At 43.1% G+C, this 26,789-nt stretch overlaps 1 protein-coding gene across 1 annotated transcript in view; it reads left to right on the top strand.

Annotated features, from left to right (window-relative positions):
• The window catches only part of ctdspla (CTD (carboxy-terminal domain, RNA polymerase II, polypeptide A) small phosphatase-like a), a 113,796-nt gene that overhangs the window by 69,512 nt on the left and 17,495 nt on the right, over positions 1-26,789 (top strand). The window contains exons 2-3 of the mRNA XM_084326726.1: positions 2,230-2,396; positions 24,402-24,503. Of these exons, the coding sequence (XP_084182852.1) occupies positions 2,230-2,396; positions 24,402-24,503 (269 nt within the window). The remainder of the gene's footprint in view (positions 1-2,229; positions 2,397-24,401; positions 24,504-26,789) is intronic.

Here is a 26,789-nt window from a genome sequence, read left to right as displayed (position 1 = left end):
TGACCGCAGCAGTTCAAAGAGGCAGTTGTTCGGGTGACTGGAGTCTTTAATGATTCTCTTTGCCTTGCCCTTGCAACGCTTGTTGTAAATGTTCTGGAGGGTGGGGAGCCCCCCTCCAATTGTGCGTTCGGCTGAACGTGTCACTCTTTGTAGTCTGCTTCGGTCTTGTGCAGTGCTATTCCCAAACCAGGAGGTGATGTTGCCAGTCAAGATGCTCTCTATTGTACATGAGTAGAAGTTCTTAAGGATCTTCTGACTGACTTGGAACTTCCTTAGGCGCCTGAGGAAGTAGAGGCGTTGTCGTGCCTTCTTCACAACACTGTCAATGTGTGTGGTCCATGTCAAGTCCTCGGATATGTAGGCTCCGAGGTACTTAAAGCTGTTGACTCTCTCAACCGGTGCCCCGTCGATGCTGAGGGGGCTGTAGTCCTTGACCCCCGACCTCGTGAAGTCCACAATCATCTCCTTTGTTTTGCTGACGTTCAGGGAGAGGCTGTTTTCCTGGCACCATCCCGCCAGGACCTTGACCTCTTCCAGGTAGGCCCTCTCGTCGTTGGCAGAGATCAGGCCCACCACCACTGTGTCGTCAGCAAATTTGATGATTGTATTGCTACTCCGCTGAGCCACACAGTCGTGTGTGTACAGGGAGTAGAGGAGGGGACTCAGAACACAGCCCTGGGGGGCCCCTATGTTGAGGGTGATGGATGAGGAGGTGCAGTTGCCTGCTCTCACCACCTGGGGTCTGCCAGTCAGGAAGTCCAAGACCCACTGGCAGAGGTCATAGTTCAAGCCCAGGTCCCTGAGCTTGGCTATGAGTATGGAGGGGACTATGGTATTGAATGCCGAGCTGTAGTCGATGAATAGCATTCTCACATAGTTCCCCTGCCTCTTGTCCAGGTGTGATGCTGCTGTGTGCAGCACATGGGCTATGGCGTCCTCCGTGGACCTGTTGGGGCGGTATGCAAATTGCAGGGGGTCCATGTTGATGGGGAGGGAGGAGCAGATGTAGCCCTTTACTAGCTTCTCAAAGCACTTCATGGCTATGGAGGTGAGAGCTACAGGGCGGTAGTCGTTGAGGCAAGCAGGCTTGGATTTTTTGGGTACAGGGATAATAGTGGACTTCTTCAGGCAGGTGGGGATGACAGCCTGTTCTAAGGACAGGTTAAATATGTCAGTGAATACCGGGGCTAGTTGGTCGGCACAGACTTTTAGGACGCGGCCGGGGATGCCGTCCGGACCTGCTGCCTTCCTGATATTCACTTTTTTAAAGGTCCGCCTCACCTCATGCTCTGTTACCCTGAACACTGAGTCTCCATCAGCAGCAGACCCCCCCCCCCCCCCATTGCCGTGGCTTGTGGGCTGGTGTTGTTATTACCAGCATCAAACCTCGCATAGAAGGTATTGAGGTCATTTGCTAAGGAGATGTCACTGTTCAGTTTGAGGGAGGCGCCTTTGTAGTCTGTCATCGTTTTGAGCCCCTGCCACATAGCTCTAGAGTCAGCTTGTTCAAACTGGAGTTCAATTTTATCCCTGTAGCGCCGTTTGGCCTCTGTCACTGTCCTCCTTACGTTGTATCGCGCCACCTTGTAGCTAAACATTTTATTGTACACATGTTCCACCCGTTGCCTTGACAGACGTTTTGAATGAAATGTAAAATATTGTGAAGATATCAGTGCTCCTAAAGATTCCTTTAAAACCCAAACCCCTAGAGGCTTGAATCATCCTCAGTGTAAGTTATTAATCGCTGTTGTTAATCACAACCAGGCCACCGGTCTTGTGTCGAACGAATGCCTCAGAAACGTTTCTCAGGAAAAGAGTAGCTGGGGATCCCGCCTCCTGTTTCCTTTCTCTTTCCGCATGAGCGACTTCCTCGTAAACAAAAGAGTCAGAAAGTCTGTTTGGCTGAAGAGCATCCGGCGCAAAATACACAGGCCTACAACAACAACAGCATCATCATCATCATCATCATCAATAACAAATATCTTGACACACACGCTGCTGCCATGCTGTCTTATTCATTGCTACTTGTTTCTCTATGGGTGTCTGGAGAGTAGGCTAACCTCTCTCTAAGCCAGCCCCCCCCCCCCCCCAGTCTCATAACAAACAACAACAGTACACAATAGTCACATTACATTTTGACCGTGCTGTCTCTATATATGGGCGTCATCTGAGAAGTAGCCTAACCTCTCTCTCTCCCTCCCTCCCTCTCTCTCTCTCTGTTGTCAACAGTCTCCCAGTCCAACAGCAGCCTAAAGAAGAACAGAAGTCGAAGCATCTTCAGTCCGTTCTTCTGCTGCTTCCGGAACTACAATGACCTCCACCAGGAGCCCCCGTCACCCAACAACAAGACCCTCGCTCTGCCCCCGCCCCCGGAGGAGAACGGGAGCCCCCCAAAGGTGAAGCTTGCGTGACGACACTGTCTGCTGTCTATATTCACTTATTTGAAGCAAATTTTACATATTTGAGTTTAGTTCCTTGTTACTTGGCAGTTAGCTGGATGAACCATGGCCACGCCCACGCAAAGAAATGCCAGCTCGCTTCCTGAAATATTTCTCACAGTCTAGATCCCATTATACCATTCTGAATTATATTTTTGTGCTTCGTTTTCCTAGAGGGGGCTTTTGAAATGTATAATAATAGAACTAAATGCTGATAATAAATCATATTCAGTCATATACGGCGCTCGGAGTCGCGATACACGCTGCATGTGGTTATTTTAATAACGGCGCATTGCAAATGTGAATCCCGCAGGGATATTTTTAATTAATGAAACCTATCGGCTGTTTGGCTCTGATTAGTTTCATATATTCTCCGCTGTAGATTTGCTTAACGGAGCGCCCGGACTGTGTTTCATTCAAGCATAAAATTGAAGTGTCTATGCGTGGATTGTGGTTTTTGTGGATTATGAATTACGAGGAATCTGAGGATTGTTGAATTGTATCATCACTCACACGTTATTGTGATATTGTAACTGGGATTAAAATGTCTGAGAATGAGATGCGCTGTTTGACGGATTTGAGCAATTGAATGAGCCGTTGACGTCACATTAATGCATTTGAGAATAAAGAGATAAAACTTCATTCAAAAGAAAAATATTCGAAACACGGGACTCTTGTATTGATGGATACACAATAGATATATCCCGTCTGGCACAGTGGTGCAACGGCTAGTGCTCACTCCTGTCAAGCCGACGACCCTAGTTCGAAACCCCGCGTTTCCAATATACTTTTTTTGGAATATAATATTAATGAATATACGCAAAAGTAGCCTAGTTTTAAGTTAAAATATTATAAATCTACATGCATTGAGGATGTCATTATTTATATAGCTCTCAAAGTGCACCAAATTGAAGTATTTACATTGCAAAAAGAAGAAAATAAATTAGAAAAGACGGGGATTCGAACGCGGGTCGTCCGCGTGAAAGGCATAAGTACAAACCATCAGACCACGGTGCCAGACAAATAAAACATCCACCATACATACATCAATGGATAAGAGAGCCGTATCCTTATTCTGAAATAGTTGAACTAATTATTTTCGCTAGCAAGATCTCATTTGATTATTCAATCCATAAACCTACTGCCAGCAGGCACATTTAAAGAAATTTAATCTGATTGATTGGGGTAATGAGGGACTTAAAATTAGCCTATAGATTATGCATTTAACTTGTCGGCGAGGCTATTGAGCCGTACTGTATTGTACCCATTCTGCAATCTGTTAATAAAGTTTTAAATCAATCAATCAATCAATGGCGTTAGAACATCAGGATTTCTGCGATCGACATCTGCTGTCTTTTCAGCTGAAGCGGCCGCGCGCAATTATCCTGAGTCTCAAGTCTGGTTCAAATGAACGAGACTGAATCAGCGTTCGAGGAACATGAAAATCCCGGATTCAAACATCGGGTTAATTGAATCTGGATAATGGGACTCTTGATCGACTTAGTTGAACCAGGTACGGGGAATAGGGCCCAGAGTGTATCAGGGTTTTAATACTAAACATCAATAGACATAGGGCGGCTGGGTAGCGCACCGGACTAAGCGACTGCCTACCACCGCAGAGACACTGGTATCAAATCCAGCTGTCAGCGGTGCCTCCAGCTTGGTCGGTCGTCCATACTAACCAATTGGCAGTGTTAGCGGGTGTGAAGCCGGCGGGGTGTGTATCCTGGTCGTTGTAAACAGCGACTCCTACAGGTCGGTCGGGACGCCTGCTCTGTGAGGGAGGGAATTGGGGGAAGTAGTGTGAGCCTCCCACACGTTACGCTCCCCCAGTGAGAGTCCTCGCTCTAAGGTGAAAAGAAGCGTCTGGCTGACTCCGCATTTATCGGAGGGGACATGTGATAGTATCTATCAACCCTCCCTAGACCGGCAAGTGGGGGGAAAATGCGTGCAGCGACCAGGAAGAGGAGGGGGGAATTGGCATACGACAAAAAATTGGGATGGGAGAAAAATACAGAAAAAAGGAGGAGAAAAAGTAGATCAATAGAAACATCAATAGACATATACTGTATGACAAGAGTAAACTATTGTGTCAATATTAAATTGGTAAATGGTATTTTCTCTTGTTAAAAGTGTTAAATAGCTCTACATTCTGACAGCCATCACTGATATAGAGTGTTTGGTCAGTAACATGGGTCGCCCAGTCCCTCTGCTCTGCAGTAAACAGAAAATAAATGTTCTGGTATCTCTTCCCACTTTATCCAATCAAGAGAGAGAACCCTAGATATTTTTGCCAAGACAAATTAGCTTACTCCACTGGTAGATTATCTTACTTGTTTCAAGGACACATTTTGCTTAAAGCTTGTTTTTATTTATTATTTTTCTCAGGCCATTTTTGCAGTGTGGAGTTCTCTCTCCTGATTGGATAAAGTGGGAATGGGATACCAGAACATTTATTTTCTGTTTACTGCAGTGCGGAGGGACTGGGAGACCCATGTTACTGACCAAACACTATATCAGTGATGGCTGTCGGAGTGTAGAGCTATTATTTTAACATGTAGACCACTTATTTGAACAAAGGAAATACCACTTACAGCACCTTTAATGGAAGAAAAGGCTGGACTACAAACGAGGCACTTCAAGCAGTTCAGGAAGTTATTCCTGTCGAAGAGAATAACTCTCTTTGGTGTTTTGACTTTGGATTATTGTGACTGCAAACGTTCTACATGCACTTCCAGCTATCTAACATACTAAAGGTAAGGGGAAAATATGAAAAGCACAATAATATGGCTTCTTTAAGGATAATCCCCCTGCTATTTCATTACAATCACCTGTCGTCTTTGCGATCAAGATGTCAGCGATCAAATACTGTGAACGCTACACTTGTAACAATATCCAAATCCCGGGGGACTGCAACCTTTGATGAGAGGTGAAATGTATCAAAGTACCAAAGTACCATTCTAAATGGATTATCGTGGTGCTGAAGAGATGCCACGGCCTGCGAATCATGATTCACTGGTGTAAGAAAACATCTTGTTGGGCGGCTGGGTGGCGCAGCGGACATTGTGCTCATCACCAACGCAAGAGACACCGGGTTCGACTCCGGCTGTCAGCGTTGCCTCCGGCTTGGGCCGGCCGTCATACTAACTCAATTGGCAGAGTTAGCGGGTGGAAGTCGATGGGTGGTAATCTGGACGTTGTGGACAGCGACTCCTACAGGTCGGTTGGGGAAGCCTGCACAACAGAGACAGGAAATGGCGGGGGTAGTGTGAGCCTCCCACACGTTACACCTCGCCAATGAGAGTCCGTGCTGGCAGGTGAAAAGATGTGACAGGCTGCCTCCAAATGTATCGGAGGGGACACGTGATGCAAGGCTTCTATCCTCCCTACAACCGGCCAGTGGGGGGCATATGCGAGCAATCTTCAAGACAGGGGAGGGGAGAATTGGCACAGCGGAATTGGGATGGGAGAAAAATAGAAAAAGAGGAGAAAAAGTGGATAAAAAAAGAAAACATCTTGTCCTTTTCGAACACATCATAATTTGTATCCTTTTTTAAAGTAAAAATAACTATTCAGAAGACACAATTTCCTTCTAATATCGTGAATCATATCGCAATTGCAATATCTGTAAAGGATCATCAAAATGTGATATTCTCTCGTGCGGTCCTACAAAGTATCAGTTTCACTGAGACATCCAACACTTTGTTTACCTTGGGTTAAGTCTACAATCAGAATTAGATTCGACCACCTCAACTTATTTGCATACATTATGTTCTTAAAAAAGAGTGTGACTTGTAGACAAAATATACGCTTTTTTAGAACTTTTAGGCAAAGAAAATATACCGGGGCATGTTTCACCGCTGTTTACAGACATCACACATGTAAACAAACCTTTTACACCCCCAAAAGTCCCGCCAGTCCTCATACATTCCGGGGCGAAAAACCAAACGAAACGTCAATCCAATAAATCACTACGTAAACAAAACCAGTTGTGGGTATTGACGGGTGTTTCAACACAGGGCGCCAAACAGCAGTAATCACGGATTGTACCTTTTTTCTTTTCTTTTTTTGTGAGCCTGTTCAGAGTTTTTATTTTTTTTTTTTTGCCGAGAGCTGAGACTGAGGCGCTGAGTCTGAACTGAGTCTCACTGAGTTCCCTCCACAAAGTTTTCCAGCTGCTTCAAACCCGTTGAACCCAAGAGGTTGTTTACCCTCCTCGGCTTGAAAACACGGGCATGCTTCCCGCAGTGCATTCTTCTCTGTCCGCCTACACACACACGCACACACACACACACATATAGCTACACACAAGAAATACACACACACACCAAAAACGTAAACACATGCATGCACGTGCACATACACCCACACACACGCATACATACGTGTGACGCATGCATAGCCTATGCATAAGTCATACACCACATACCCCTGAATACACATGCGCAAACACACGCAAATACACACACACACACAAGTGCACTTGTACACACACACACACACACACACACACACACACGCACACGCACACACACACACACACCTCTGTTAGTAGTGCTGGTTCTTTAATCCCCATGAAGTGGGCCTTGTGTGTGTCGGGGTGTGATGGATTGCCTGGCGCCCTCGCCTCCCACCTCTCCTCACACACACTCAGACCAGTGTAGTGGGCATGTGTGAAGTCCAACAGTCTGCCAGTGGGAGGAAGATGCCAAGCCCAATGCACTCCACAAACACCGCGCTCCCCTGCCAAGCCAGGTACGCGCTCCACACACACAGCGCTCCCCTGCCAGGGCAGGTACGTGCTCCACACACACAGCGCTCCCCTGCCAGGGCAGGTACGCGCTCTACAAACACTGCGCTCCCCTGCCAGGGCAGGTACGCGCTCCACAAACACAGCGCTCCCCTGCCAGGCCAGGTACGTGTCGCTATAAATGGAGCGAGAACCGTATCACCTTTCCCACCCGTGTTTACCTGCAAATGACTCTCGCTCTGGGATGGAATGTGTGGCCTCTTTTTTTACCGGTCCGGCATATATGTGGTCAGCGCTGACCCGCCACGGACCTCCTCCTTAACAAATGAGTTCCCATTAATCCAGGACGAACCTAGCGAACCATTCGCCCCGTAAACAGCCTTGGTATAGGGCCCGGGCTGGTTCTTAATGGGCTGGACCCGAGCCCCAACCTCTCTGAGAGCAGGGTACTGTCGCTGGATCTCTCGCCAGCAGTGTTTGTTACTATGGCAGCTGTGTTTGTGTTTGAGCTTGTGAGTGTTTCTCTCTCTCTCACTCATTCACTAGCTCTCTCTCTCTCTCTCTGTCTTTGTTTGTTCCTTTCTTTTCTCTTTCTCTCTCTTTATGTCTCTCACCGCCCTCCTTTCTTTGCATTCCTTGATCTGGAGCGATGGACCGATACCGCTTTGTTTCACTGCCGATAACCAAAGGATACCAAACGATCCTGAACGATCCTGAACGATCCCGAACGTTAAGTTCTTTAAATCCCGGGTCGACGCAGAGTCCTGATCCGATCCGTTACTTTTGACGGAAGTGGTGTTTAGACCAAAGAAAATGGTTGATGTAATCAGTTTCCTTCATAATATCCCTTAATACCCTTATAATATTTCAGATTGACAGGATAATATTGGTGTTACAAAGGATCAGATTAAACCGAATATATATATTTATTGATTGATATATATTGCATAGTATTTGTATATCGTTTGATATCCCTTGTATATTCCTTGTACATATACACGGAATATCCCTTTAGCCTAGTACAGACCATAATATTTCATTCTCCTATTGGACAGCGGTCCACAGGCGCCAGGGCCATGCCTCCAGAGTCAGGTTCAAGGCCACCGTCAAGACATGTCTGTACATGCCCGGCCTTGCCCAGGGATACGAGACAGAAATGAGGTTGGCACTAGATTGTTCGCCGTGCATATAAATATGGCGCAGGTGAATACAGAAGTAGAGTTACCCAATAAGTTGAAGCCTCACCCACGATACTCCGTGCGGTGAAGTATGGCCTGTTTGGCCCCAAATAAGAGCATTGAGACCGCGTGCGAATTAATAACTGAATTGTCAGAGTTTGGCGCTATACCGTCGAGTGCGACATATTTCTATTAAGTCAGTAATAGTCTATTTGTGTATAGTGTATCGTGCGGCTAAAGTTCTACAGTGACCAGCATCACCAACGCTTCCTCGTACCAGCTAGAGTGCTTATCCAGGCTGGGCTGCTTTCATGGCGCTTTCACCCGAGGAGACCTAGACGAGAACCGTGTGGACATGTACACTGGATTAATCTACCCGACGACTACATAGCCCTTTGCGGCTGGATTATATTTGTTTTGGTCCTGTGATTTATGGAGCGGAGAATCGCCGACGCCTACACGTGTGGGATTTACCCTGTGAGGAGCCACGTCGAGTCTGCGCCTCAGAGAGCCTGAGGCCGGCTAGCTTTCTTCACTGTGGAGCTACAGTCTACGGAGAACAGCTGTATTCGTCTGTGGATCAAGAGACTATTGCACCGTCTCCTGTACTTGGAGTCTCCTTAGTCATCGTTGACCAGACTCTCTACTACCGACAGATCCTCTACCCCTGCTGGCTTACAACCGGGGGGACCCTTCCAGTATCTCCCGCTATATATTACTAGTGTACCATAGATATAATTCCCTAAGATTCAGGTTGTATAATTACCTCCTGCGTAACCAGAGAATGGACATTCATTATTGATTTGCCTACGCACATTCCTTTGCCTTATAAGCGCATCCAAAGTAAAATAGAGAAGTATATTATGTACCTTTTGCTGCAATAAATACTTAATTACCACTTTGTGTGGAACCGATTCATTGTGGGAAGTGTTCATCATATTTATATATCATGTACTGTATGGCCAGTAATTAAAGTACATAAAGCGGTAGTGGTTTAATGATACCATACTTATCAATACAGTCAGGGAATTGTACCCCTCAGTTACAATTGGTGATACCCGTATATTATCAGTGATGACAGGATAATATGGGTGATATACCCGTATCATATGATTGATATGATACCTGTATCATATCAGTGATGCCCATATAATCTCGGTGATGACAGGATAATATCGGTGATAACTAGGGATGTCCCGATCGCCTTTTTTTGCTCCCGATCCGATCCCGATCATGTGATTTTAAATATCTATCGATCCAATCGTTTCCGATCCGATCTTTCACATTAGTAATCAATTTTGACGCATTTTTGTCAGAAACTGGCAGAGCGAGACAAGCCCATCTGCTGCCTATAGTCCGGGGCGCGAGCGCGGAGGCTTTTGTTATTACATTCACCCTGAGAAATGTGCTTCTGCTTCATATGAGAAATATTAAAAGTTTCAATATATGTTTGCACATTAGTATACATTCAGTGTTCGACTTACGTAATGGTCCATTCTGGTCTGAAACGCCGACGATAATCCTCAGTCACGTTATCCTCCAGGTGAAAAGTTAGTCTGAAAACTTCGCCTCCAGCCTGTCCTCCTTGCAAACATTGCAACTGGCTTGACTTTCTATTTTAAAATGCTTAGTTCCAAACCTCTGACATTAAGTCTAGCTGCTCAAGTCAGTGGATATTAACCGTGTTTCGGGAGCGACGTGTTGTACTGTTGTTGTGATGTGGAGCGTGTAGCTTGTAGCCGGTCTAAATTAAAGGGAATGTGTTTGTTGCAACGGTGTAAATTAAAGGGGAATGTGTTTGTTGTGGACAATTATTCTGCTCTGTGTGACAATAAATACATTAATGATGATATATTATATGTAATTTAAAACCAAAACTAAGGCCTCCGTATGAGTTTAAGACGTGGACATGGTCATGTTTGTTGAATAACATTTTTCTTTTTTTGACTGCCGATTTTTATTATTATTTTTTCCCGATCCCCGATCCTCTGAAAAGCACGTGATCGACGCCGATCCCGATCACGTGATCGGATCGGGACATCCCTAGTGATAACCATATCATATCATTGATACCTGTATCATATCAGTTATACCAGGATCATATCGGTGATACCCGTATCATATCAGTTATACCCGTATCATATAATTGATACCTGTATCATATCAGTGATGACAGGATCATATCAGTGATACCCGTATCATATCAGTTATACCTGTATCATATCAGTTATACCAGGATCATATCAGTGATACCTGTATCATATCAGTGATACCTGTATCATATCAGTGATACCCGTATCATATCAGTTATACCAGGACCATATCAGTGATACCCGTATCATATCATTTCAACCTGTATCACATAATTTATACCTGTATCATATCAGTGATGACAGGAACATATCAGTGATACCTGTATCATATCAGTGATCACAGGATCATATCAGTGATGCCTGTAACATATCAGTGATGACAGGATCATATCAGTGATGACAGGATCATATCAGTGATGACAGGATCATATCATTGGATCCCCTTGTCGACGTCAGTTTCTCATTCTTACAATCTCTAAATGTTTCTGTCACTTCCCTGTTTTCTCTCCATCTTCCCTATTTTTTCCCACCCCCTTCCTGTCTCTCTTCCTCTATGGGCTCTCTCTCTCTCTCTCTCTCTCTCTCTCGCTCTCGCTCTCGCTCTCGCTCTCGCTCTCGCTCTCGCTCTCGCTCTCGCTCTCTCTCTCGCTCTCGCTCTCTCTCTCTCGCTCTCTTCTCCAGTGTGACCAGGTCCAGGTCATTCCCATCCCTAGTGTATGTATTATCACCTTAATTTGTTTTCATCTCGCTCCTCTTCTCTCCTGTCCTCACCTCAGTGCTGCTTGGCTCTTAGCTGCATGCATAATGTAGATTTCATGACAAAGTGTTTCTGCATGGTCTCTTGTGATTGGATAATCCATAAGGTTTACCCGACATGGCTTTCTGTTGCTTACTCTCACACAATTGACCTTCTTAAACCCGGCCTCTTTTCTTGACAATGTCTTGTGTGGTCAATTGACTGTTTGCAAAATAGTGATTGACAAAGTGATCCACCAATCCAAAAGCCATTTTATCCGACCCCCTCCAATAATTTTATTTGCGTTTTGAAATTTAAGGAAAGACGAGAACTGTGTGCCTAATGCCGCTGAATGCCACAAATACAACAATTTCCATCATACACTACAAGCCCAGACGAAGGCTACATAACAGATAGGACAATGTTACCAAATCAAGGTAGTCAGAACAACAGGCAGAATACACTAATGGAGTTACATACACTGACTGTTTTTCAATGCCTTAGCGTTCGTGTTTTGGATGTGGACGTTCATAACATTCAATGAAAGCAAACATAACGGTGAACGCCACGACAAGCGATACCAATGTCAGAGTAGTTGTACTCTTGTGATTGGCGGAAAACATGATGAGAAACTTCAACACAAGCCAACACAAGCTCTGCTGAAGCACCTGTAGGTCAATGTTATTTTCCTTTTCAGTGGTAATTCACTGAGCATGGATGCTTTATTTTGACAGCTTGTCTGGCATACGTAGCAACAGTAACTAAGGCAGGTGCAAGGGGTGGATCGGGCCCCCCGGTTTGATTGAAACAAGGCTTTGCCTTCGCTGTAACCACACGGAGAAAACCTGCTTCTTTAGCCATTCTTTTCTCCAGCACTTTGATAGAACGACTCTTAACCATCCGATGGATTGATTTCCATCAATGTGTCACGGGGGCCTCAGACATCTTGACAGATCAGTTGATGGTCACAGTGATTGCGCTTGGATTTGACCCCTTATTTGTCTCCCATCGTCCCCGTGCCACTGGGAAAATGTACATCGGAATCCACTTAATTTAGCCATTTTCTTATTAGATCAAAACGTTTTGAATTGGCAAGTCCGTCCTCGACAACCACTGCATGGACTTGCTTGATTAGATTTGGTATGTCTTTGATAACACCTTGACGTTTGAGCAAAACACAGAAGCCATAATCAATACTTCCTCTGGAAATTGAATTAATTCAGTGTCCAAAATCCCCATTGTTGCAAACCTTCTGTGGTTCCTTCATCGAGGGTGTTCAGTGTTTCTCCTCTGTCCGCTGGTTTCCATGCCTCACTGTCAACAACGGAAACAGTCTCTGAATCATAGTGAACACCTGTTCCAAAATCACTGGAGTGCCCCTCTGAATCTCAGCCTCATTCTTTGAGCAAGCAGGTCAGGACCATGACATCATGGGGGATAGCACCCATGTCCCTCACCCCCCATTCCAGATGTCTCCCCAGGAGCTCTACCAACCGGCACGGAGCATCCTTCCACCTGGTGAACCAAGGAAACTATAAAAGAAGGAAGGGTCATCATGCCAGAACACCAGCGTTCTATGCTCTGCTTGGTGTAAGAATTTGGTGCCAGTTCTATTGAAGCTTGTATTAAAATTCAAAATATACCAGCTCTCTGAGAAAATTTACATCAACCAATATATCAAATGTTAGCTAGTTAACAATGCAACAAATTGCAGATGATTCTGACATCCGTGGTAATAATTTAAATTATGAGCTGACAGTTTTTACTTATGCCCAAAATCAAATTACCTTTGTGGATTGTTAATAAAGTTGTACTGAATTGCATAAAATGTTATTTGTCTATATCAAGACCGATTACATGGCAGTAATGTGCCCAGTGATTAACAAACTACTGTTTGTCAATTAGAAACCGACTTGCTTTGTGTGCAGTTGTCCAGACATTTACCAGATAACAGATCTTTTGTAATATAGCTGAGGGATGCTGTTCGTTCTGCTATTTTGGAACGGCCTTATTGCCCGTGGATCGCCGCAAATGAGGATATTCACACTCCCAGCATCCCGCCTCACAGCCGAGCTCTAAACTACACCATCCAGCAGGCGGCTCTCCTTCCTGTCAGGAAGTGCCTGTGGAGCTGACGTCTGCTGTGTCCAGTCAAGGTCTCTGAGAGGTGAATTTCATGACTATAGTAGGTAGTAGTAGTATTAGTAGCTGGCCACGGATGGTTCAGTCCCACCTCAGATCCCTGCTATGATCCGGTGGTACCGACATCATCAGACTGCTAATTGGTCGATTCTAGATCGGACAAAGAAAATGTTTACGTAACTTTTTTTTGTTTACATACAGTTTAGCGTTAGGGTTAGCGATAGGTTTATAAACAACTTTTAAGGTTAAAATCAAGATGACTTGCGGCTTTTGCAGCTTGGCCAAAAGGTGACTACCCCCAATAAGACACTGATGACCTCGACCGAAACAAGGCCCCCCACCTCTGTTATGCTAGGTGTTATGGTTCAGAGCAGGTAGAGTAGATTAATGGAGAGGAGCAACAAACACTGGTATTTGTTCATTTTAACTCATTCTGCACCACGGGTCGGGGCGCCAGAGGGCGCTAGAGCGCCAGCGCTGTAAGTCAATGGGGTGCTTTGTTCACTTGCGAGTGCTTAAAATATATCTTATATTATAGCTATGGGTCTAATACACCCGTCGATTGTCAGTGAGTTGCTTTCAGTCAACATGCACGAAACAGATTGTTTTTTCATCGGTACATTTCCGCTTTATACCGTTTTGAATATGAGTATAGTTTTGGTGATTCTTAGAAATCCCAGGAAAAAACACGATAATAGCCCTTTAGTGGAATACACTAAACACGTTGAATGAAATCAACGCTAGATTATCATTATTATCCTTCCTCGTGCATACATGAAATGGCCCTCCGTAGCGCCGCCGCCCCCGCCCCCACCTCCAGCACCAAACGGTAAAAAGCCACACACACACACACAGACAGCGTCGATCGTGGTAGAAAGAAATATCAGATCAACGCAAGATTTTATATATAGAGTCCTTACCTGGTATCTGATGTAATGCAAAAGAAATAATCAAATTATCCGATCGCCATTCCAAATACTGCTCGTGGAGGTCCGTCCCACATTGCCCGGCATTGCATATGAAGGGGGGGAGGCAGCCTCACAGATGTAACGTTGTAAAGGCTAGTCCTGCCCAAGTATTTAAACCCCGCCCGCACAGCTCAGATCGGCCCAGAAAATAAACTACACCATTTCTAATACAGTGCAATACCGGCTGGAAGGCGTAGGCGGCGGTATTTGCCCTTTTGCGAGCTCAGACCCATTCCCAATGATAACATCAGGCTGGATGGATGAAAATGAATGGATATAGCTAATAAAATAAATAACAATTAAAACCCGACTATACTCGTGATTGGCGCTGAATGGTTGGCTAGTTAACCCGACTATACTCGTGATTGGTGCTGAATGAGTTAAGGCCCTTATTGGTAAGCTACCTCCTTATACTACCACATCATTATTGGCATGGAATTTTGGTACCTATGGAACCCGTTCTAGTGACTGTCTGGTCCTTAACACATTGACCGCCAGCAGCAGGGGGCGCTGATCCCCCTTCAGCGCCAGGTCTTTATTCAATGGATATAGTTTTAGAATGGCAAACTTGCAAGTCCTAAAACTATATTTTATATTATAGCTATGGATCTAATAACGCCGTCGACTGTCAGTGAGTTGCTTCTAGTCAACATGCACATTTCCGTTTTATACCGTTTTGAATACGAGTATGGTTTGGGTGATTCTGAGTAATTCCAGGAAAAGACGAGAAAAAGAAATTTTTGTGTAATCCAGTCATCACGTTGTAATTTTTCGGCTGATTATCTAATCATCCTGAAATCAACGCTAGATTATCATTATTATATCTCCTCGTGCATACATGAAATGGCCCTCGTAGCGCCCCCACGGCTCAGATCGGCTCAGAAAACACACCAGACCATTTCCAATGGAGTGCAATAGCTCCGCAAGGCAGTAGAGGGCGGTGTTGACCGTCTGCCAGCTCAGACAGGGTCTGAAGGGTCTGCAGAGGCTGCAGCCATGAATTATGAATAGATATAGCGAATAAAATAAATAACGATCCCAAAAACTCGCTGTTGGCGCTGAATGCATGGCGGGCAATAACGAGTTAACTCGTTCTTGGCGCAGATTGTGTTAAGGTCCCTCAAGTTTGCTCTGAACAGGGTAAATCTGCATTTTGATGCTCCTAGCTCATGAAATTAACTCCAACAGTCCTTAAAGCTTGAGATTCTCCCCTCTGTTGCAGAGTTTAAAACCTTGATCTCCAACCTTTGTCAATCAAGTTGTATGTGTTTTAATCGATTTTTATCCTTACTTTTGTCTCACCTTGTTTTATTGTTATGATTTTATATGCTGTGTGATTTTATATGCCTTTTTGCTTATTTCTGTATGTACACTTGAGTTGACTGTAAATTGGGGAAACCTTTCGAGTTCAAATAAAGGTTTGGAATTCAATTAAATTATTACCCAATTCTGTATAATTTCATCCTAGACACTGTTGTTCTATCATCTGGCGTCATACTGAGAGACTCCGACCAAATTCTTGTCAATTGGACCACTGCTGAATGAGTTGTGTTTTCTGGGCACCTCAGTTAAGAAATGTCCTCAAAAGATGCCACCTTTTCTTTTTTATTACTTGTATTTTTATTGTGAAATCACTCCGAGAGGACTGTTTTTGGTAACATTTGTTTGTCTGTGTAGTTGTGCTGTTGGACTGAATCACAGCCAGGGAGAGCTGCAGCCAACTCCAGTGCCCAGAAAAACAGTGTCCAGAGTGTGATAATTAATTGCCGGCGTGAGTTCAGTGTAAATGGGGATAGCGCCCCCTCATCTGTGTTTCACTACACACATGAGTGCATGCTTACCAACTGTCCGTCTGCAACACTACTATCACCGACATCTAAGAAGGGAGATCCCCCCTTGAATGGCCCTTCTAAGGTTTCTCTTCTCCACACTGCATGTGGTGCATTTTTTACTCTATTGTTAGGTTTTAGTGAGTTTTTTCTTACCTTTGCGTGGGGTATGTCTGGGAGTGTTTGCATTCATTCATTTATTTTGCATTTATTTTAAATTTGTTGGACCTTATGGTGTTCTTGTTTTGTTCTTGACTTATTGTTATGTTTCTTCTTGACTTGTTTAAAGAAGACGTGTCCGGCCCATGGGGACATTAACGTGTGTTGTCGGGCCTTACAATTTTTTTTATTTGATTTGACTTGTGGTACGTGTGAAGTTTGATTTCCTGGCGAAACCGCTGCGAATAAACAAACTTTCCTCTGAGGAAGATTAGGTCCCTGGAACTCTGTTTAAAGCTATAAAGCTACCTGAAAAGTTACTATTTCATTGCTGTCATTTACAAAGGCAGGCCCCGCAATTCTAGGCTTACGTTTGGTTCACGGTGCCTAAAAATAATTTTGTTTTCATTTATCATAACACAAGATAGAATAACTCTTAACTCAGACCCGAGGATAGTCGGGTTATCTCGCCATGCTTTGAGCGCCAGGACCCCCGAAAACCAGAGTATAGTCTTTTCATCGTTATTTTTTTATTCAATATTTTTATTAATTTCTCTCACACGGACCTCTGGGTTACCATAGGATAGGGAATCACTCTGAGATCGCTAGAGTGCAATACCGGCCGCATCCAGGTAGGTGGCAGTATCGCCCACCCTTCGAAACCTTTTTTTCAGTCTTACATTCAAATGTCTCCGGGCGCAGTTTTCTTGGTCAGGCGAGTCTAGCGGTTCACTCGATGGCATTGAAACGCGCCCAATGCCCCCAATGGATGTGTTGTGGTGGATTATGTTGGCGACACGATGGACACCAATACTGGAAATCGTGATCAGACATTATTATACATTTGATTTGGAAATAGTAGCGTGTCCAGGCGAGCAACGCCACCGCTTTTAGTAAAATTCACGTATTGCTCCATAGCGCTGTTTCCTGGAATTAGCCAGGATCACTCTGAAACTATACTTATATTCACCACGGTATAACACGCAAACGTAAATATGAAAGAATAAATTCTTTTTCACATATGGAACGATGGATAGTTGATGTCAAATGAGCCATAGTATTGTATCCATAGCTATAATATAGAATATAGATATAGCCCTGCAAACACCGCCACACAGCCCTATCTCTTAGAGTGGTGGCGCAGTAGGAACTAAGATGGGCTAGGCCTCTGGCGCTGAAAGAGAATTACAGTAAACGTCTTTCACAGGCTCTGCAAAACAAATCCCTCTCTAACGAAACGGCATAGTACACCATTAAACCCGAATGAATAAAGCCCCAGTCTGTCGTTCCTGGGGAATCCTTCTCATGCTACATCAGCATGCAGTGCCGTGATTAAACGTTTAAACATCGGCAGCATTGCAAAAAAAACACATTTACACAAGAAATGTGACTGGCATCCTAAGCAGCACACACTTTACATGCAAAATCTCCTGTGTTTAAGGAGAGTCCTTGAGTCCTTAAGTTTCCTTAAGTTTTCTAGGCGTGCGTATGGGTTTGCGTGCATATGTGTGTGGGTGTGTATCCGCTGACCCATGCCCCCTGTGACTCTCCCATCTGCCCCGTGCCCATCTGCACCTCCCGGCCTGCTTGGCAGAGGACACCATCTGACATGAGTGATCATCACTATCCTCTAACTCTTAACAGCACAGTCTCAGAGCTTTACTCAACACCATGAAGCATCTGTAGGACTCATACAGGAAGGCAACTAAGGAAATACAGATGTGTATACATCTATAGGACTCATACAGGAAGGCAACCAAGGAAATAATTTCATAATACACTGATATTTCTAAAAACACAGTTTCACCCCTCCATTTCCAAACAGTGTTTGAATGCAAAAATGCACATATGAACTGACCTGATGGCAGGCTGCTGGGATCTCTCCATGGTCGTGATTGCAGAGAAAATACTATACTGTGGACAGGGGCCATTGGTCATGATGTTTTAGCTCTGTTTCACTCGTCCACACGTATACTGGCAAAACAGTGTGACTTGCTTTAGAAGTGCGAGGGATCGAGGGAATAATCTTTGAGTAATGGAAAATTCAGCTTAACACATTGTCTGCCGTCACGTGCATTGTACCCATCCTTATACCCAGTCTGCCAGTGCTGTAACCCTATGGAGATGTTTACCTTCTTTGCAGGGCTATAACTTTTTAAATATTATAGCTATATCGACATTACTATGGCCCATTCAACATCGGGTATCTATCGTTCAGGATGTGGGAACGTTATATTTTTTGTTTTTTTGTATATGTTTTTAAGGTTTTCTGCAGTAATTCCTAAAACGCGAGTTATAGGCCCTGACGCATATGATAGACTATCGATTGGCGTTTCTTTCCTATACGCGCTATATTAAAACATTTAAATGTATATGATCGGTATACATTATGCTTCATCATGCGTGAAGGAAAGGGGGGGGGGTAGTTTATAATTCCTTGATTGTCAGTAACAGCTTTATTTAGTATGGGTTGATATGTTGATCAGATGGATTGCCATGAAATGAATAAACAATCGGGCTGAAAATAACGTTATATTCCTCTTACCGTTCGCCAATGAGACTGGAGGAAAAATATTCCAATTATTTGACGTCGATCTGCTAGATCCAATTCCCGTTTGTATGACGCAATAAACGCCAAAATCATATTGATTATTGCGTTTCTAAAGCGATCCCATGCACTCGAGTGTGTATCTAGATCCACGTTACAATATATTATTGCCGGAGGAATTTCCTCGATGCACCGAGCGCCACTTCCGGGTTGGCTTGGAGTGTAACCCGCCCGACATCCACCAGGCGGCGGTATTGAGGCGTTGCAATATCAGACAGGGTCCAGCTGCAGTCCCGGAGGGAGGCTGGATGAATTATGAATGCCATGGCGAAAAAATTTAATATTGATCCCAAAAACATGTTTATTCGTTGTTGGTGCACAATGCATGGCGGGCAATAACGAATTATCACGTTTTTGGCACACAATCTGTTAATATACCTGTTGTATATATATATTATTTTTTTGCACCATTTCAGCAAAACGGTAAAAAACATTGACCACGACAGAAAGTGTATAAAGGTGCTGAGTAGAGGCAAGAGACCCAGATGGGGCTATACGGGGGGCCTCAACTCATTAAATCATTGGATACAAAAAATAACACAAAAACAAAAGTAAAGTGAAATAAGTTCATAATACAATTTTCATAATATTAAGATAATATTAAGATAATAATAATAACAATAATAATCAAAGTAATACTAATAATAATAATAATAATAACAAAAACAACAACATTAATAATTACAATGTGTCTGTTGATGCATTGAAGTCCATTGTTTTTTTTTTTTATACTTATAGCACATGCATGAGTCTGGTTTGAAAGTTTTGAAAGGTAACATTCTGAGTGCTAATGAAATAGAGTAACAGAGGTTTGAACGCACTGAAGTAAAAGTTTTGTGTACTCACATTTATTTTTACTGGTTGCCAGATGCCTGTTTTTAAGTTCCAGCTGAGAGGTAGGAGTTGGAAAACATAATGGTTCCATAGACTGAAGTACAGGTCCAAAGTTTATAAAAAATTTCACGGAAAATGAATGTTTTACAAAGGTTTTTGTAATGTGTGTACCAGTAAAGATTCGGCATGATTATTGAAAATGGCCGTCCGCTCCCTCCATTCAGAGGCTCTCGTCAAAACAATAGACTTCTTCGTCTTCTTGTGTCACCTTCCCCCACTCTCAGCGCCCGTCTGGGATTGCTTTCGGAGCAGACGCTCCTTGGCTACAACGGTGGTCAATAATTTTCACCATCACCGGTGACTGGTCAGTTCAGGACCGCTCACAACCGGATGTGGTCACTCGTCCGAACGGCTTCTCAAATAACGCCCGCCGGATGTTTCATCTTGTAACTCGAGAATGGAATCATGATGCAATAGGTTGAGTGTGGTGACCATCGAAAGGCGGCAAATTCAACTTTCCAACAATGGTCCTCATTCTCGAATGTAAAAGTGAACAAGGAATTCCTTTGTAGCGCAATTTACGTACTTATTCGGCATTCTTGAACGGCTTCGTTTTGTAAATTCTTTGTATGATTTATGTAGGATTTACGAACTTGAAAAGGCAGCCGTAATTCGGAGAGACCGGTGTGCCCTTGTGTTTCCAACAGCTGATATTACAGACATCCATGGAATTAAATAAGTATAATTATAATTAATATGACAATATTTGTATCACTAATAATTACGTTTTGCATTTATACTCCTGACTTAATGAGGTATTGTGAGCATTACACACACACTGCAAACTAAATAAATAAGAACTAAACCGATCGCCGCGGATATAGCTACTGTATAGTGGAATATACTGTATTAATATGCCATATACTGTCTTCTTCTCTATGATATTATTTATTGTTGGTTTGATGTATTTCTATTGCTAAATGAAATAAATGCGTGGACAACGGCTTACGGCTTAGTGAGGCAGCCCCAGCACACACACACACACATACTGTATATGTGTGACATTAATCTGAACAACTGCACGCTTGTCAAGTGCCAATCGCGCAGGCGTTCAGTATTGACATTACTAAATGAGATGTCATGCTAAATTATGTCATGTTCTACAGTAGGACTTACTACTATAATTCCTAATAAAACAAGTCATTAGAATAATAAAAGCCTACTTTGCTGGAACGATTAATTTAGCATGTAAATTAAAATTGCATGTATACGTGTGTTTGTGGCCTAACTAAGCCGCTTCCACTAATTTATTTATTTATGGAGCATTTATTTATCCACTCTGGTTGGATGGTGTATTGTACTGAGATCAGTTGCAAATCACTTCGCCAATGCCGAACATCTGCTGTTTGGCACACGCCTCATTCGCCTTATAAGGAGCTGGCGTGTCTGTATGCAAATTCAATCGACGAGAATGCACATTTCAGTTTAAGAATGAGTGATGTATTTCATTCATGGGAACCCAGTTGCGAAGATTTTGACGAGTTACGGACCACGTTTCACGCGTTCAGGAATCTGCAAATTTGTTGGTACGGAATTTTCACCAAGATATTTACAAAGGCACTTTTCGTCCTTTTCGTCATAGTCCTCGACTATGCGCTCAGGAAGGCCATCAATGGATGGGAGCAGGAACTTGGTCTCACAATAACCCCAAGGAGATCGAGATGACACCCCGCCATAGTCCTAACAGACCTTGACTACGCGGACAACATCAGCCTGCTCTCTGACCACGTGGAGCAGGCACAGGAACTCCTGTGCAGAGTGGAGACGGAGTGCGCCAAGGTTGGCCTTAGGTTAAATGCCAAGAAAACCGAGGTCATAATGTATAACATCCTCCCGGATCATCCACCTCTAAGGACAACAGGAGGCTCTGCTCTAAAGGAAGTCGGTGATTTCAAATACCTGGGCTTGTGGGTCAACTCGTCCGAGCAAGACCTTAAAGTGAGGAAGGCGCTTGCGTGGAGGGCTCTGAATGGCATGACCAGTGTGTGGAAATCCAACCTCCCCCGTCAAATCAAGCTCAACTTCTTTCATGCAACAGTTGAGTCTGTCCTTTTGTATGGCAGTGAATGCTGGACCTTGAAGCCCACCCTGCAGAAGTCCTTGGATGGGTGCTACACCAGAATGATGCGTGTGGTGCTCAACATCAACAGGGATGAGCATGTCACTAATGCAAACTTGTATGGGGGGGTGCTAAGGGTGAGCGAGAAAGTGGCAGTCAGGAGAATGAGGCTCGCAGGTCACTGCCAGAGACATCATGAGATGCCAACCAGCAAACTTGTGCTGTGGGAACCAACACACGGGCATCGATCACGAGGACGTCCCACATTAACCTACGTGGACGTACTCAGGAGAGATGCGGGAACAGAATGCACCGGCGAGCTAGCCAGATGCATGGAGGATCGGGATGACTGGAAGCACCGATGGAGGGCCCGTCCGAGGACGACCTAGATATACGAACACGTTCGAGAATGAGGACTAATGTATTGGTTGATCAGCGAAAAACAGGGGATGTTTTAGTGAACCTTTATAAGAGTAAAACTGGACACTACATTGTGTGAGTACTCTGATTAATGAGTAATGTTACATATAGCAGGTCAATATGACCATCTGATGTTGCCTATTGGGCTTTGCCATGTTATGAATATTTGCAGCATATTTATTTTATACTAAATGCAGTACTTTTTTTTTCTGGACAAATGAAATATTTGTCCTTTTGGTTATTTATTTTATTTAATAAACATACATTTTGCATAAAGCAAGCATATCTGTCCACTCCGACGTTGATAAGAGTATTAAACACTTGGAAAATATCCCTTTAAGGTAATTTTTTTTGTTTAATATGCGATTAATCACAGTTAACTATTAAATGTTTTAATGGATTGACAGCCCTAATATGAATTAATAAATATTCAGGCGCCTTTGCTCTTGCTGTAAATCTGCTTCTCTCCGTTTTCTCCCCTCTGCCTCGCTGCTTCACTGACTTCTGAGCACAGCAGAGGCGGGTACTGTGGACTGGGGCTGTGCTAGTTCATCCAAACCGATCAAATCAATCGTAATTGCTTTGGGATTGTTTGATATTATGAAAAGGCATGGGGGAAGGGGTTATAATAGAGGATTCTGATTATATAAAAGTTCAAACTACTTCATCCAAATTCTCTTATACTTTGGATTTGTTCTAACATTTGAGGAAAAAGTGACATCCAATGGCCAGAAATCGCATAATTATTTTGCCAAGCAGTTAGATTTTTACAAGTGGCAAATTAACTTGGACAGAAAATAGTACAGGACATAACATAACATCATATAACATAGCATAACATAGTATAACATAACATCTTGTTAAAATGTATATGTATCAACGGTACAATGAAATGTGTTGGACGAGAGGACAGGTAAGCTCAGCAGTAGTAGCACTAGATGTATTAGAGCAGTGTTTCTCAACTGGTGGGTCGCGGGGCCATTTTGAGTGGGTCGCGGATGTGTGTGTATAAAAAAAAAGAAAAAAAAAATTATACTTTTTTTTTTTGCACTACCTATCTTTGTGAAAGTGGCTTCTCAGCTCTGGTCCAGCTGAAGACAAAGCGGAGGAACAGATTGGACATTGAGCATGACCTCAGAGTTGCTTTGTCTACCATCACCCCAGACTTTGAGACTCTTGTCAGGAGAAAACAACATCCCCAGTTATCCCATTAGTTCCCTGCATGTTAAGCTAAGAAGTCTGCTAAGAAGGATATATTATTTTTTATTATTATTATTATTATTTTATTTCATTGTGTTTTAGCCCTTAGTTGCACTTTTGTTGCAACCCCAGTTATCCCATTAGTTTCCCCAAATGTAGGTATGTTATGTTAAGCTAAGAAATCTGCTAAGAAGCATAATTATTTATTATTATTTTATTTCATTGGGTTTTTAGCAATAGTTGCACTTTTGTTGCACTTTTTTGTGTTTATTTCATGTTTTGAAAGATTGCGTATTACTGCAATTTTTTTTTTTACATAAATCATAGTGGTTAAAAATGTTGGGTCACGACTTAATGACTAAGGAAAATGTTGGGTCCCGAGGCTAGACCAGTTGAGAACCACTGTATTAGAGCACTAGTCATATAAAAGTAAAAAAGTAAGATTGAATAAAAATGGAATGACAAAATAATGAAATGAAATGAAATGAATATAATGAAAAAATATATAACGCTATATATACATAATATGAAAATGAGGATTTGTATATAAAAAAATTAAATAAAAATAAAGTGTATACAACAGTATTGCACAAATGGAATGGGATGAATAAAATATAACACTATACACACATATGACAATGAGGATTGTGTGTAAAAGTGACCATGTATACAACAGTTATTGCACTTTGGTATGTAGCAGTCCAGCTGCAATAGCAGCAGTCATGGTTGTGTAGACAGCAGGTGAAGTGAAACATTTAGGTTTAGGAGTCGAGACGCCTGATGGCCTGGTGATAATAACTCTGTGTGTCTGTGTTTATGTGTCTGTTATTGCGTGTGCGTGCTTGCGTGCTTGTATTTACTCTGTGTGTGTGTTACAGCCTCTCCCCTCTACTGACCTTGTATGTGTGTTTTTATCTCTTTCCGCAGCCTCCAGCCAAGTTCCTGTTGCCAGAGGCCAGTATACCAGACTACGGCAAGAACTGTGTGGTGATCGACCTGGACGAGACGCTGGTGCACAGCTCCTTCAAGGTACTGACGCCTCTCTATTCACACACACACACACACACACACACACACACACACACACACACACACACACACACACACACACACACACACACACACACACACACACACACACACCTTCACAGTACACACACACACACACACACGGCAGGCAAACAAACACACATGTACACACATAGGCAGGCGCACACAAACACATACACACACATGCATGCACACAAACACATACACACACACACATAGGCAGGCAAACAAACACACATGTAGGCTACACACATAGGCAAGCGCACACACATGCATGCACACAAACACACATACACACAGTCACACACGCATATACATGCATACAAACAGACATGTGTACACACGCACACACACACATAGGCAGACAAACACACACACACACATAGGCAGGCACACACACACAGACACATGTACACTCACCCACAGGCACATGAGCGAACATACACACACACCCCTCATTGTTCGTATAACAGAAACCCTCACGTCACCACTCACACTTGTTATTCATTTGCTAATGTCACATACTTTCTGATGTTGTCATTCCATAGCCATATGGTACAGTCAGGGAGCCAAGTTAGATTCCTTAGATTGTTTTCTTTCTCGCTGTAGGACCCAGGCTCATTGAAACATATTACAAAGTAAACATATTACTAACTGTATGTTGTCAAGTGGGGACCCAGGCTTATTGAAACATATTACAAACATATTACTAACTGTTGTCAAGTGGGGACCCAGGCTCATTGAAACATATTACAAACATATTACTAACTGTATGTTGTCAAGTGGGGACCCAGGCTTATTGAAACATATTACAAGCAAACATATTACTAACTTTTGTCAAGTGGCGACTCAACAGAAGACAGCCTGTGACCTGTAGTTGAAGAAGCCAGGATTTAGAGTATTGTCTCACAAAGAATCTTGTGAAACCAGATGACAACCTTCATCTATAGTCGTACTGAAGGGATTGTCCTGGTTAAATAAAGGTACCTGAAAGGAACTGTAGTGACCTGAACTGATCCTGCTGTGAGGGGAGAAGGGGTTTTACTCCAATCCTGGGTCCTCATTTATCAATGGTGCGTACGCACAGAAATAAAGGTACCTGAAAGGAACTGTAGTGACCTGAACTGATCCTGCTGTGAGGGGAGAAGGGGTTTTACTCCAATCCTGGGTCCTCATTTATCAATGGTGCGTACGCACAGATATGTGCGTAACCCGTGTGTACGATCATTTCTAAGCAAAGTGTGTGACTTATCAATTTGAACGTGTGCTTGACTTATATTTACGCACAGCTCTGACCATGCGTACCTGGCGCCCGGCGGTAGAATATTATTATTGCAACGCGGTGCATTACTTCCAACACTGGCGCGTGTTCTGTATGAACCGTAATTCATTATAGTTCATTGTAAAATAGCGACAGTAGTGTAATTATAACGGGCTCACGCGCGAACAAGAGGTTGGCCTGCTTGTTTGGCACGGGGGGCAGACGCAGAACACCCACCTCCAAACGCGATTAAATATTGTTTCAAATAAAAAGCGAAATACTATTATTTTGTGTGTCATGTTTCCAAATAAGATTGGTCACAACTAAATGCTTTCTACTTCAATTTGTTGGTTAGAATAGATCAGTGGTTCCCAAAGTCGGGGTCGCGACCCAAAGGTGGGCCGCGAGCAGCCACGGGTGGGCCGCGAGATGATTTAAAAAAAATTAAAAAAAATTAATAATTTTTTTTTTGTCAGGCCACTGAACTTAGAAGCAGGCCAGGACAGTGTTTCTAGTTGTATTCTAAAATTCTATTCTATTGTATTCTAAAATGTGACTATATGGTTTTATATTAACTTAATAAATAAACAAAAACGAAAAATCTACTTATTTCAACGAACATTTCAAACTAAATAACAGATTATGCACATAAAACGCTGAAAACAACCGAAGCAACAATAGTATTTTCATGAGGCTATTATTATTATCATTATTATTTTGCAACAAGTTAGCCCTCTCATAAATAGCACATATAAATGAATAACTAACTTGAACTAACTTAATAGGATTGAAGTGATATTTGGCTTAAAAAATCGGTCGCCTGGCAAAAAAAAAAAGAAAAAAAAAGCCTGACGATGTGCATTGGGCTCTCTGACGCCTTATTTTCTGGGCCCTGGCCTGAAAAGTTTGGGAACCCCTGGAATAGATGACCTCCGTTGAAACTTCACTGAGACTAACAGTCTATTTGTTAGCTCCCGCACAGATGTGATGATAATAATAATAAT

The sequence above is a fragment of the Notolepis coatsorum genome (genome assembly GCF_963971535.1).
Source record: "Notolepis coatsorum genome assembly, chromosome: 12".
NCBI classification, from domain to species: domain Eukaryota; kingdom Metazoa; phylum Chordata; class Actinopteri; order Aulopiformes; family Paralepididae; genus Notolepis; species Notolepis coatsorum.
This window is presented reverse-complemented; position numbering and strand designations above follow the sequence as displayed.